Source organism: Staurois parvus, unplaced genomic scaffold (assembly GCF_062004578.1).
Source record: "Staurois parvus isolate SC_StPar_1 unplaced genomic scaffold, SC_StPar_1.0 ptg000090l, whole genome shotgun sequence".
NCBI lineage: Eukaryota > Metazoa > Chordata > Amphibia > Anura > Ranidae > Staurois > Staurois parvus.
Window position 1 is genome coordinate 11,144,003 of NW_028317886.1, and position 14,130 is coordinate 11,158,132.

General features: G+C 42.5%; 1 protein-coding gene across 3 annotated transcripts in view; it reads left to right on the plus strand.

Annotated features, from left to right (window-relative positions):
• Positions 1–14,130, plus strand: part of PDGFC (platelet derived growth factor C) — a 393,961-nt gene that overhangs the window by 240,119 nt on the left and 139,712 nt on the right. For all 3 annotated transcript variants that reach the window (XM_089670414.1, XM_089670412.1, XM_089670413.1), the window contains exon 3: positions 8,893–9,073. In XM_089670414.1, coding sequence (XP_089526540.1) covers positions 8,893–9,073 — 181 coding nt within the window. The remainder of the gene's footprint in view (positions 1–8,892; positions 9,074–14,130) is intronic.

Sequence of the window (14,130 nt, forward strand, 5' to 3'; positions counted from 1 at the left end):
AGGATATCTGCTTGGCTGTGCATCCCATATGGAAAGCAGATATTTTGACAGGTCTGCAGGAGGCCTGCATGGCATCAACGATCTGCTGATCGCTGGTGCAATGCTTCCCAGGCTCCTTTGGATAAATTAGTAAATTTACCTGCAAAAAAATGTGCATTTATGTCCAAAAAGTGAACTTATCCTTTAAATTAATCCGAGACAGAATCATCTTTCACATAGACTACCAAGTAAGGTATAGTAGTAATTTGCAGCAAATGTCACTAGTTTAAGGTATGCATAACCCTCAAACTGTACACCTAAGAAAAAAATATATAACATATGTAGTCAGGTGCTAGGATGTGTATTGTTGGGTAAAGCATAGCTGTGTTTCTCTGCTTAGCAGAGAGGCTGTCAGATAAATTCAGCATGGTATTCTGCTTAACAGAGGGCTATGATTGATTAGTCAGGCCTGCTTGTGCTGCTCTGGTGCTGTTGGAGTTTGGCTGAGTTCTGCCTGCCTTCAGGAAGCTTTGAGAGCTTTCCTGAACATGGGTAGGGGCTAGGCAAAGGAACAGCATGAATATGGATGCAGCCCTGGCCAATAGCAAGGGAAAGCAGCCCCATTGCATGCTGGTAGTGGTATTTGTATTCTGAGAGCATATGGGTTTTCCAGGAGTGGATTCCACCAGCCAGGCTAGAGAAGACTGCCTTGCCTGGCACTTGTTGCTATGTGGCCTCAGGTGGATCAACCTGAGTGCCTGAAGTTAGAGAGAGTGACCCTGGTTTTTCAGGAAGCTGACTGAGGGGGGTTGTCTGCCAGAGCTCTTTCTGGTATCATTGGAGGGTTTTGCTTGGAAGATTGGAAGGAGGCAACCATTCTATCCTTGGGCCTTCTGAGTTCTGGCATTGAGAAACTTGGGGACACTGTGTGCTTTCTACCTACCCTGGGGTTTGATAGTCAGTGTGGGTCTGGAAAAAGGAACCCTAGCTAGTGTTCTGAAGAGCTTGTCCAAGTGTTCCTACTGCAAAGGACGTTGCTGTGCTACGTTACCTTTGAGCTGTCTCAGTCCGTTGTAACTGGCTCATACCTGAGGAGCTCAGCCCTGTAACTACTACTACTGCTAAAGGGACTTTGCTCACTCCTAAACTACTTGTTGCTATATGTGACATAGGGAAGTCTGCTATCTACTGTCAGGCAAGACTTCATAAGTGTTCAATGAAGAGATCAGATAGATGTCCTCAGTGTTTTACCTTTATGCATTCTATGCATGAAATTAAAAAACCTTCAGTTTACAGCTCCCTCCACAGCCACCCTAATACTTAACGGAGACAATCTTCATGCAGAGCTGTGCACGAGAGCCTTGGCTCTCCTGGGTCTCTCTCTTCATTGGCTTCCATTGCTGTCAATCACAGCCAGCTTGTGCTGGGGGCACTCAGCAAAGGAGAGGGGCCCCAAGCACCTGCAAGGGACCCGAGAAGAGGAGAATTGGGGCTGCTCTGTGCAAAACCATTGCATCCACAGAGCAAAAAAGTATGAAGTGTTTGTTATTTTAAAGAAAAAGAATTAACCTTTTGAACCACTTTAAATCTGATTATAATGAGATCCCATTTAGCAGTGACAACGGAAGGCAAGGTTCCACTTCAATTATTCTGATTGGCCATATATGTCTGCCTATTTTGAAAGCAAACTTTAATAATTATTTATTACAGGGGCTTATATAGTGCAGGCAATTTACGCAGTGCTTTACATACAGTTTACAGGTGAAACTCGAAAAATTAGAATATTGTGCAAAAGTTCATTTATTTCAGTAATGCAACTTAAAAGGTAAAACTAATATATGAGATAGACTCATTACATGCAAAGCAAGATAGTTCAAGACGTGATTTGTCATAATTGTGATGATTATGGCTTACAGCTCATGAAAACCCCAAATTTACAATCTCAGAAAATTAGAATATTACATGCAATCAATAAAATAAGGATTGGACAAAGAACAATATCGGACCTCTGAAAAGTATAAGCATGCATATGTACTCAGTACTTGGTTTGGGCCCCTTTTGCAGCAATTATTGCCTCAATGCAGCGTGGCATGGAAGCTATCAGCCTGTGGCACTGCTGAGGTGTTATGGAAGACCATAAGACCAGATGCTTCAACAGCGGCCTTCAGCTCTTCTGCATTGTTCGGTCTCATGTCTCTCATCTTTCTCTTGGCAATGCCCCATAGATTCTCTGTGGGGTTCAGGTCAGGTGAGTTTGCTGGCCAATCAAGCACAGTAATCCCACGGTCATTGAACCAGGTTTTGGTACTTTTGGCAGTGTGGGCAGGTGCCAAGTCCTGCTGGAAAATGAAGTCAGCATCCCCATAAAGCTTGTCTGCGTAAGGAAGCATGAAGTGCTCCAAAATCACCTGGTAGATGGCTGCGTTGACCCTGGACTTAATGAAGCATAGTGGACCAACAGCAGCAGATGACATGGCTCCCCAAATCAACACAGACTGTGGAAACTTCACACTGGACTTCAAGCATCTTGCAGTGTGTGCCTCTCCATTCTTCCTCCATACTCTGGGTCCTTGGTTTCCAAATGAGATACAAAAGTTGCTCTCATCAGAAAAGAGAACTTTGGACCACTGAGCAACAGACCAGGTCTGTTTTTCTTTAGCCCAGGTAAGACGCTTCTGACGCTGTTTGTTGTTCAGCAGCGGCTTGACAAGAGGAATACGACATTTGAAGCCCATGTCCAGGATCCGTCTGTGTGTGGTGGCTCTTCATGCACTGACTCCAGCCTCAGTCCACTCCTTGTGAAAGTCCCCAACACTTTTGAATAGCCTTTTCCTGACAATCCTCTCCAGGCTGCGGTCATCCCTGCTGCTTGTGCACCTTTTTCTTCCAAACTTTTCCCTTCCACATAACCTTCTATTAATGTGCTTTGATACAGCACTTTGGGAACATCCAACTTCTTTTGCAATTACCTTTTGAGGCTTTCCCTCCTTATGGAGGGTGTCAATGATGGTTTTCTGTACAACTGTCAGGTCAGCAGTCTTTCCCATGATTGTGATTCCTACTGAACCAGACTGAGAGACCATTTAAAGGCTCAGGAACCATTTGCAGGTGTTATGGCTTAATTAGCTGGGAGTGGGACACTTTGAGCCTAGAATATTGCACCTTTTCACAATATTCTAATTTTCTGAGATTATGGATTTAGGGTTTTCATGAGCTGGAAGCCATAATCATCACAATTATGACAAATCAGAGCTTGAACTATCTTGCTTTGCATGTAATGAGTCTCATATATTAGTTTCACCTTTTAAGTTGAACTGAAATAAATGAACTTTTGCACGATATTCTAATTTTTCGAGTTTCACCTGTATATTATACATTCACATTAGTCCCTGCACTCAAGGAGCTTACAAGCTAAGGTCCCTAACTCACATTCTTACTTACAGATACTAGGGCCAATTCAGACAGAAGTCAATTAACCTCTAAGAATCACTCAGTGATTCTGGATTGCATGATCACCCAGCTGCAAAAGATATTATATTACTCTAATTAGTGTAAAGTCACACGAAACATAGGTATGGTTTGATTGGCTGCTCTGGGCCACTACACATGTTTACAATGGAACAAACACTATTTGAATTCCATTGCAAGCTATTCCTTACTACCTTGTGTTATGGTGTTGCCTAGTTCCCCACTAAAACAGTTTTATTCTTGAAAAGACATTTGCTATTTTGTAGTTGATATTTTTTTTTTTTAATTTAAATATTTATTAGTTTTTCATATTATTACAAAAAGAATCCATAAAAGAGGGACACAATACATATAAATATTCATTACATTTCTAATTTGCCCCTTCTTATAACTCCTTTCTTTCCCACGTTTTTGTAGTTGATATTGGATTAATTCTGCTATTGCCTTTATTTATGGAATGTAATAAAGTATGTGAAACTGGACCTGATCTCTTAGCTATACCACCCTACTCTCTTTGGAAATGTTGTCAGAGAATTCTATTTCAAATATGCAAAACAGAGGTGATCTAGACTGGTAGTTCACCATTAGTAGGTCTGCAATGCTAGCCAAAAAATGAGATAGTGGTTGGATAATAACAATGCTGCACATTGGGGTTGATCTACTCAAAGCAAATAGGCTGTGCACTGCAAGGAAAGTGCAAGAAAAATAAAAAACAGCATTTTTGCTTGCACATGATTGTATGAAAGAAATCTGTAGAGCTTCACCTCATTTCAGAGCTTCCCCTCGGATATAAAGCAACTTCACTTGCAGTGCACTTGAACTGCACTTGCAGGTGCACTTGTGGTGCACTTGCAGAGCACTTGCAGTGCACAGTATATTTACCTTTAGTAAATCAACCCAATTGCTTGTGTAGGATGAATGTGGCACAAACATGGACACTTAGTTTGGTTGAGCATACAAGAATTACAATACAATAAGAACTGATGAGATCAGGTAATAATAGCCAATGCTTGGGAAATTGCATTGTGCCTCAATGACCACTTCCCCCCCGAAGAAGAGTTGTACATGAGTTTTCTGCAGAAGTGTAGAGAACCCACAGTTTGCACAGTTGTTTTCTCAATTGACTGCCAGTGGACAATCACACTATGTCGATGATTAATTCATGGGTCTGCCTCTACAAAAAGCCTATAAATAAAATCTTCATTTTAACATTCTCTGCTTTAGGAACCTAAATCATAAAGAGACAAGGAATTTTTACTGTGGTGCTGGGATTTAAAACTGCATATTCCAAAGATTTATAATGTGATACAGCTGTACTGGCATGGGGTATACATTGGATTGACATTAGTGTGCAGGTGGTTGGACTTGAATTAACTCGCAATTGATTTTGAGATCTAACAGCAAATGTGGAAAAACTGAGATGATTGGTGCTGTGCATAGTCATTAAAACATTTGCAAAATCTCTGAGGTTTCCATCAGGAAATACTTGATCTTAAGATGGGCCTCTACTCTATGAACGTACACCATGTACACTTCCCACTGTACCTTACAATTAGGCAGGCTGTGCCAAACACAGACCACAGCCACCTGTCAACGTTTCCCACTAGCAGCATGGAACCCTGTGCTCCAAACATGCACTTGATTTTAACTCTTGAATCTTCCGTACCTCTGTACAGGATGGGGACCTCTGCAGTGCAGTTCTGTTCCAGTTGCTATGGGAGATGCAATGCAACGTAGGGAGTGCTGACAACATCTCCCTCGTGGCTGGAGTCAGTTCCACCTTTAACGGGTACATCTTTATTACAGGCTGTTTGCTGACTGTAAATTCCAGTGCTCGTGGCAACCACATGCATAACTTGCAGTAAGGGGACTCTTAACATGTTACCTCTTCATACCCCATGTGCTAGTGACCCAGGCTGTAGACTAAGTGTGTGATAGTGCTTGTTACTTGCAGTGCTCCCCTTTCAAAAACTTCAGACCAGGCAGAAGGCAAAGTTTAACACTTTAACTTGAGTTAAAGTGAAAAATTACAAGAGATTCCAAAGCAAACAAGACATTCTAACAAAACTTCAATAAACTGGTATACATGCCTAAGTCCCTAGTCCCTACTCCTTACCAGGCTATGTACTGCCCTGGTGTACCTGCAGGTACACTCCAAGGTAGACTCCAAGTAATTACAGAGTCCATTAGAGGCTTTGTCCAACAGCTGGTGTCTTCAGGGAGAACTCCAAATTCTGACAACTTTACAGTTAGGTAGTATAAAGTGACATTCTTGTACTCTGATCCTGTCCCTTACAGACTATGGGTTCTCAGCTCTCCTCGGGAAGTTGGTAAAAAGGCAAGACAAAATACCAAGACCTAGGACATGGCCTACTGTGCTCTTTTATATTCAAAGGTGTAATAGGTCAAACCCAAATATCCCACCAGAAGCCAAAGAGCTAGGAAAGGCTTTTACCTCCCGTCCAGGGCACCACATCTCTATCTGATTTCAACCTGCTTACATATAACTACACAAGTATAGAATCCCCTTCAGGAAACCCCCGTATGAGGCCTAATGCTGGCCTCTCTTTACCATGAATCAAGGGTGATCTTCCAAAAATCCTATACCCACCAACTGTGGGTATAGGATTATAACTTTCTTTTTTTTTTTAATGGTTGAACTGGGTAGACGTTTGTCTTTTTTCAGCCAGACTAACTGTGTAACTATGTAAAAAGGAGGCTGCTTAGTAGTAGGTAATGTACATAAGTAAGGCAAGAAGAAGCAATGATCATGATTATTTCTGCACAAGGGTCACTTACTATTTATATTCATTAATGATAGTTCATGTATCACTGTTTTCTGGAACACAGTTTCATTTCTTTTACAATTGTAAAATGTGTTCTTATATACAGTACATACTTGTATGAGTAAGAAACAGATCACTTAGTTGCATATCTATCTCTTTTATATCTCAGTTGATTTGTTTGAATTCGTCTCATAGCATTTTTATTGCCTTTATTAATCTGGTTAAAGGATTTCCATAAAAGTGGCAGATTACATAAATATCTAAATTTCTTTCACCTGTGTTTTTTTATTACATTTTAACACCTGAGGCAATGCTATCTGAGCATGGCAACCAAGACTAACTAAGAAGAAACCTTGTGCTATTTGTTTTATGTCCTGTGTGTTAGATGGCATGATTGAGGTGCTTCAAAGTTCCATCTCAAAAAGGTCACAGGTGTTTCTATTCTGCAAACGACCTCCTTCTCACCTGTATTTGACCTACTTCTAAACCGCATTAAGCATCTTCAAGCTGCCTTTGCTTGTCCATTGACTTGATAACCATTCTGATGTGAACAAAAGCATGTGTCCATAGGCCCTTACTGTTAATACAAGAAAACGGGAAGCTTACAAACCAAGGAACCTCAGACTAAAGCTTTGGAGTACTGCCTACTCCCTACTCCAAAGAAAAGTTGGTAATACATGTCAGATTTTTATGTAAATGTTTTTTCCTGCAAAAAAGATGACTGGAAAGCTTATTTTGGCATCCAGAGCACACCCCTTTGGTTTACACCAGGGGTCAGCAAACAGTAGATCGCAATGTACAGGTAGATTGCAGGCACGTGACTGGCAGATCGCGATCTGGGCTTGCTGACCCACCATCCCAGAACATCAGAGTGCAGTGCAGAGGGACTACTGGTAAAGTTGGAGCTGTAGTAGGGAGCAGGAGCTGAGTAAGCCAATGTCTCCTCTGTTTTGCTGTCTCCTGTCCCATACGGAGTGATACCAACTGCACTACACATCTTATTTCCAGAGTGGTGCCAGCAGCAGGAAATAAGAGATCTTCAAGGCAGTGTGAAGCAATACACTGGGCATAATAGTATACGGCTGCTTTCACAATGATGCGCTGTGATTAACCCACATTGGGGGTGCAGTGCACTGTACCTGTGGCTTTCCTGTGGGTTTGCTGCGCTTAGCCATAGACTTCTATTATATCACTTTCTGAAAGTGTGCAACACCTGCAGCATATAATAGAAGTCTATGGCAAAGGGCAGCTAAACCAGGAAAGTCACAGATGAACTGTGCTGCACCCACACTGCAGGTAAACCTCAGTACATCAGTGTAAAAGCAGCCTTATACTGTAGGAGGCTCAGAACAGTATGGGTTAATTTACATTTGCAGTTTGGGGGGTGGTAAAACCCCATAGCTAAGATGTGTTTTTACCACCCCCAGTCTAACTGCACCTCGTTTAGCTGCAGTGGTCAGGGGTGTACACATGTTGCAGTCACAGCATAAGTTATACACCCTGTCATGGTTGGTAGGCGTAGCACCTGTCAAGCATTACCCATTCAAGTGAATGAGGCCACTCTGCAAGTGTTCTGCAACTTTGTGCAGTGCAGGAAACAAGGAATTAAAGCAGGTAGTATTGTGTTGCTTTCTCACCACCTGCTTTAACCCCTTGAACCCCGCAGAAGCATACAATTGTGGGGTGCTTGCAGAGTGGCCCCATTTTGTTGAATTGGTCATGATTGGCAGGAGGTAGCACCTACTAAAAGTATCAGGGGGTTTAATTTGTGCTACAGCATCTGTACACCTGCCTCAGCAGCTAAAGGGGGTAGTGTTTGGGGATGGTAAAACTGCGACTCAGACGCAGGGTTTTAGCCCCTTCTCAACTTTACGGCTTCATGCACACTGGACGTTTTCATAACGCTGGTAACGTTAGCTGTGTAAAGTCACATTAAAAAGTGAGTTTTTTAGTGTTTTTGTATTAGCATTTAGTGGCGTTTTGCCAAGTTTTTTTGTGTTTGCTTTTTCTAGCGGTTTTTAGTGTTTTTTTGGACCTGTGTGTAAAAACGTCCAGTGTGCATGAGGACTCAATGTTAACGCACCTTATTTGCTGTAATGTACACAATTGCAACATGGTAGTATGGCAATTAGAGGTTTAAATCAGGTGTGAGGAGGCGACACTGTGCCCGGTGATCTTTGACTTCTCCCTTGTTCTTCAGGTAGATCTCCACCACTTTAAGGCTGCCTATCCCTGATCTATACTGCTACTATTCCTCTATAGTAGTAGAGGTGAAATGACCTTGGTTGTAGAACCTGAAATCTGAAAAGGTACCTGACCCATCGGCTAACTCCAGACAAGGACAAAGCAAACTAGTCAAAATGTCCTGAAGCTGGTTTAATCCACAAGGACAAAGCAAACTAGTCAAAATGTCCTGAAGCTGGTTTAATCCACATTAATCCACAAAGTTGCAAAGTTGTGACCTTTGTTAGCAAGGTGAACAGTGAAGAGTTACTCTACTAAACCAGAATCTCACTAGGATCAATTGAAGCTAATGCTCTTTTTGTAGTAGTTAGATGTGTTTAGTAAGTTGTCATGTCACAGTTATCCTTTAAATTAAAAATGTATGAAAATGGTAGACATCCTTCTATCTTTCATCCTTTTATTTTTATCTTATCAGGTATGATTTTGTAGAGATTGAAGACCCCACTGATGGCACGATCCTTGGGCGATGGTGCGGCTCTAATACAGTGCCAGGCAAACAGATTTCAAAAGGAAATCAGATCAGGATACGATTTGTATCTGATGAATATTTCCCTTCTGAACCAGGATTCTGCATTCATTATACCCTCCTTACCCCGGTAAGCAAATTGCTTCTAGATTCAGTGTAGTCGTTATTAGAGAACTCTGTAATTTTGGTAACTTGATAGCCTTAGGTCATCAGGTCTGAACATACCCCCAAAAAAAGTTAATGAAAACTAAACAACTTTCTTCAACACAATGTATTCCTTACATGAAAACTAAATATATACCCAGGTGTTTCACTTTGCTGATTTGGGATGTGTCAGTGATTTCAGTTTGTGGTCAGTCATGTGAAAATTCCTGTGTAACTTTGTTTTCCCAGTTTGCAAGGAAATTTAATATCTGTAAATTATGTTTGAGTTTTTTTGGAAAATGATTTGTTTGAAACAAACAGTAACTGCCAGAGAAGATTTAACATAATACTGTGATGATTATATGCAGATGTAGCTTGTTTGTGCTCCTTCCATTTGTCACCAATATGTTTTTAAAGATGCATAGTCAGACTATAAGTAAAGTTGAACTTGGAAACTAATTTCCAGTGTGTGTCAGAATTTAATGTAATTACCATTTAAAGGGGTTTTCTTCTTTGGATCAAAGATATACACTATACTGGTTTGCATTATTACTCACCTACTTGATACTCGTATTGGAAGCAGATGCGTCACCCATTCAAGGTCAAGCCATTGCCTGTTTTAGAATAGTAGAACATTTAAGTTGAAAATCAATCAGATAAAAACATCTGCAGAGAACTTTGTACTTGTTAAAACATTTTCAAAATCAAACATTTAATATCACAAATTGGTGCAATGTAACGTACAAACAAACCTGTACACATCTCATATACAGGACAATTTAAAGTGTTACACCTTAGATTGTACACCCCTTGAGGGATAGGGACTGATGTGAATGTACAATATATATGTAACGCGCTGTGTAAATTGACGGCGCTATGTAAGTACCTGTAATAATACTAAACCCACAACAGTAAAATCAGTCTGTATATGTAGTAAAGCATGCTTGTTGTACTCACTGTGGAACCTAAGGGGCTAACCCTTTGCATTGTGTAAAAAGGCTGTTTGATCCTTTCTTCTCTGCCCCTCCTCTTGTTGAAATGACCACCTGGTACAGACTGAACCCATAGTCAGGGCAGCTATTAGAAAAAATGGGGCCCCATACAGCTAACCTGACAGGGCCCTTCCCAAAAGAAACACAGTTTACTATGCTTTGGTTTATGAATGAATACAGTGAGCACTTGGTACCGATCACTCTAGTGTTCATTCAGGAAAGGAAGGGCCTGGTAAATGTGACATATTTACTAGACCCTTTCCCCACTCTCCATCCAGAAGGATCCTATTGAGTGCTTGCTGCTGCCAGTGGGAAGGAGAGGAGGAAAGCTGACAGCACTGCAGGGGTGGGGGCACATGGGCAGCCGGGGGGGGCAGCCATTCATCAGTTCCAGTAAGTGCCTCCCCCCCGCTATGCTGATCAGTTTCCCTGCATAGATCTGATTCACCCAGCTGCCTAGGCCCCCCTGCTGGCCTGGTCCCCATACAGGAGGACTGGTGGTACCCCATTTTTCACAGCCAGGGGTGGACTGACAACTCATGGGGCCCCCGGGCAATAGGGGATCATGGGGCCCCTGTGTCCTTGCCCAAACTCAAAAAAGCCTATGAAAAAGGTACCAGGGGCATCTCATGGGGCCCCTTACTGACCCTGGGCCCTCACGCAGTGCCCAACTTTCCAAATGGTCAGTCTGCCCTTGTCCACAGCCCTGCCCATGGTCACTTGCACATCCTCAGTTTTTTGTGTATTGCTAGAGAGGTTTTTTTTTCTTGGGAGGGTGCATGTGATCAGCATAGGGCCAATCAGCACAGAGGGTCAGATGTTTCACATCCTCCTAGAGCAGAAAGAAAACTCCTCCTACAAGCTTTAACCAGTGCTCTGCTGAAGTCACAAGACTGCTCTAACTGCTGATGAGTAAAGGTATTTAGCAGTTTATATTTACTAAAATAATTGTATTTCCATGTTGTGTGTACTGTGGGAGACCAGATATAGTGAATTCAGGGTCCTGGAGTTAGTATCACTTTAATAGTCACTCACTAATGCCCGAGAGCAGGCGGGACCACCTCAACATTGAAGCAGCAGCAGTATTTAGAAGTGAGCCATTCACTTGGTCAGATGTACATAAAATTTGAGGATTCATAATGTGAAACACTCTATCCCAGGACACTGCACACCTTCACTCCCACAATGTAGCATTTAAAGGGGGACACCATTGAGCCTATGTCCCACTCCACCAGTTCAACTCTCCTCTGCCACCTTTCTCCCAGTGACAGAATAGGGGTCCCTTCGTACATTAAGCGGGGCCCTTTATGTGTGCACAAATTAACTCCTTCAGCTTTCCCGAACCTGCGGCTAGGTACATGGGGTTGATGTACTGCCTGTTCAGTCCTGAATGCTGTTGGAATCCAACCACTAGGGAGGGAGTCAGGGCACCGACCCCCTAGCTAACCTGAGGACCCGTCATCCATGCCCGGTATCAGTCTGCTCTGGCTGCTGTTACATTCCCACCAGTTATCCATGGCAGCTGCACATTTCCTGTCAACTCCTCTGCTGAGTAAATCTTAGGTGGTGGCCCTCCAGCTCCTCCTCTTCACCCCCCATGTGTACTTAACAGGCCCTTTCATTTTGAATTTTGGATACACCATATACCTTCATGCAGCCCTTTAAATAATTTGGCATGAAGCAGTTAACAGCAACTTAGTAAAGACTTGCAGCAGTACGTATGTACAGTATGTACAGCAGTATGAATTTCATCTATGTATTTAACTGTTGCCTGGATTTAAGAGTTTAAAGCGGAGTTCCTGCTGAAAAAAAATAAAAAAATAAAAGTCAGCAGCTACAAAAACTGTAGCTGCTGACTTTTAAAATAGACACTTACCTGTCCCTCGATCCTGCAGTGTCCTCACCACCACTGGTTTCACCGGCCGTCTTCTCTCCCTGGTGCAGGCATCTTCAGTGTGGGCACCTGGCTGTGACAGCTTGCGGCTTTACAGCTGGGTACCCACTGTGCATGTGTGAGAAGCTCTGCACTTTGTGAATGGCCCTGTAGTCTTCTGGGACCTGTCATGTGTCCCAGAAGACTACGGGGAGAGAGGGGGGGGGGGGAGTACAAATTCCTCTTCCGATCGCCTGGGCGATCGCAGCAGAAGTGGGAGCGGGTATCTCGGGTACCTGCTTCCCCCCGCTCCCCAAAGGTGCCAATCCTTTTTGGGGCGTGGGGGACAATGGCTTAAAGCAGAATTGCCCCTTTTGGGTGGAGCTCCGCTTTAAGGTTTAGGCAGTGGGAAGGTTAAAGCTGTTTATACACTTTGAGCTTTTGTTTTCAATCAGTGGGTTGAACGAACAAAACTCACAGAATCCTGCATCCACACAAGTGATGTAAATACAGGGATCTCCCCTGCTGCACTATGGTATTCTGAAAGTGATGACCCCCCCTCCCCCTTCTCATCAGAATACACTGATCGAATGATGGCTGTCCAGCAGGACCATTCAAGGAACCGGTCTCTGTTGAACAGAGAGGAGTACACATGGATCTAATTTAGATACAGTATCTGTATATACAGTTTAAGAGCTAGTGCTGAATCAGTGTTCAGGACAATTGACAACATAGGGACAGTTAGGGGAGCTGTAGCTATCCTAAAAACTAGTAGCACCAAAAGTTATTGGTTGGCCATAAAGGAAAGCAGCTGTGTTCAAGTTTGTATAAATCTACCTGGCAAAAAAAAAAATGTCTCAAAATTACCCTTGTCTTACCAGCCTAAAACAGGATCAAGGTGGACAGACATAGTTGTAGCTGAAGCAATGATATATAGGAGCAGTGAGGAGTGGATCAATTCAGTGCTAGCCACAGTTCAAAGTCACTTTTATCTTCCAATGACCTGATAATGATTTTCAGCACATTTTTCTAAGATTTCAGTTCACATTCTTCTATGTCCATTTACAAAACACTCTTCCCCTTGCTAAGGGTAGCAGCCCTATTGTTTCCTTGCTCCACTGTTAGATGACTGTGGCTGTATGCATATGTCATTGCAGAACTATCTCTATTAACCACTTGCCCTCCTGAGGATTTACCCCCCCCTTCCTGACCAGGCCATTTTTGTGCCATACAGCGCTGCGTTATTTTAGCTGACAATTGCGCGGGTCATGTAATTCTGCACCCAAATTAAATTTATGTCGTTTTTTTCCCCACAAGTAGAGATTTCTTTTGGTGGTATTTGATCGCCTGTGCATTTTTTATTTTTTGCGCTATAAACAAACAAAGAACGACAATTTTGAGGAAAAAACTATATTTTTCACTTTTTGCTATTAAACACGTCAAGTAAAAAAAAATTTAAAAATCACATTTCGTCATAAATTTAGTCCAAAATGTATTCTGCTCCATGTCTTCCCAATACGTGTACATTCATTGGTTTACGTGAAAGTTATAGCGTTTACAAATGGCAGTATATATACTGGATTTTTTTTTTACTTGTAATGGCGGTGGTTAGTGACTTATAGTGGGACTGCAGGACTGCGGTGGGCTTCCTGACACTGGGGGGAACTAACTTGGTGTCACTGACATCCCCAGTGACACCAATACGGTGATCACTTCTAATATAAAGCACTGACACTGTACTAATGGCACTGGGTAGGAAGGGGTTAACATGTGGGTCGATCAAAGGGTTAACTGTGTCACAGTATGCTGTGTGAGTGCTTTCCACTGTAAACACACTGCTTTGTATGGCTCTGCTATGCAGGAGCTGACGAGTAATCACCCTGTGATTGACAGCCGAGGCCATGAATGGTGGCGCCCCCTACCTGGATCGGCAAACTCACATATGTGATTTTGCACACCCGTGCTGCCCTGTAGCAGTATGGAAGCGGTTAATACGTGTAGGTTTTATGTTTAGATTTGTGAGTTGGGTTTAAATAAATGGGTTTAAATAAATCCACCCCTATTAAACCAATTTATTTAGACCCATTATTGTTATAGTGCATGTATAGCCAAAACCTTTTTTTGTTATAGTTGTGGATAGAGCATGGAAGTGAAGGAACCCCTGCCTAGTATTTATTG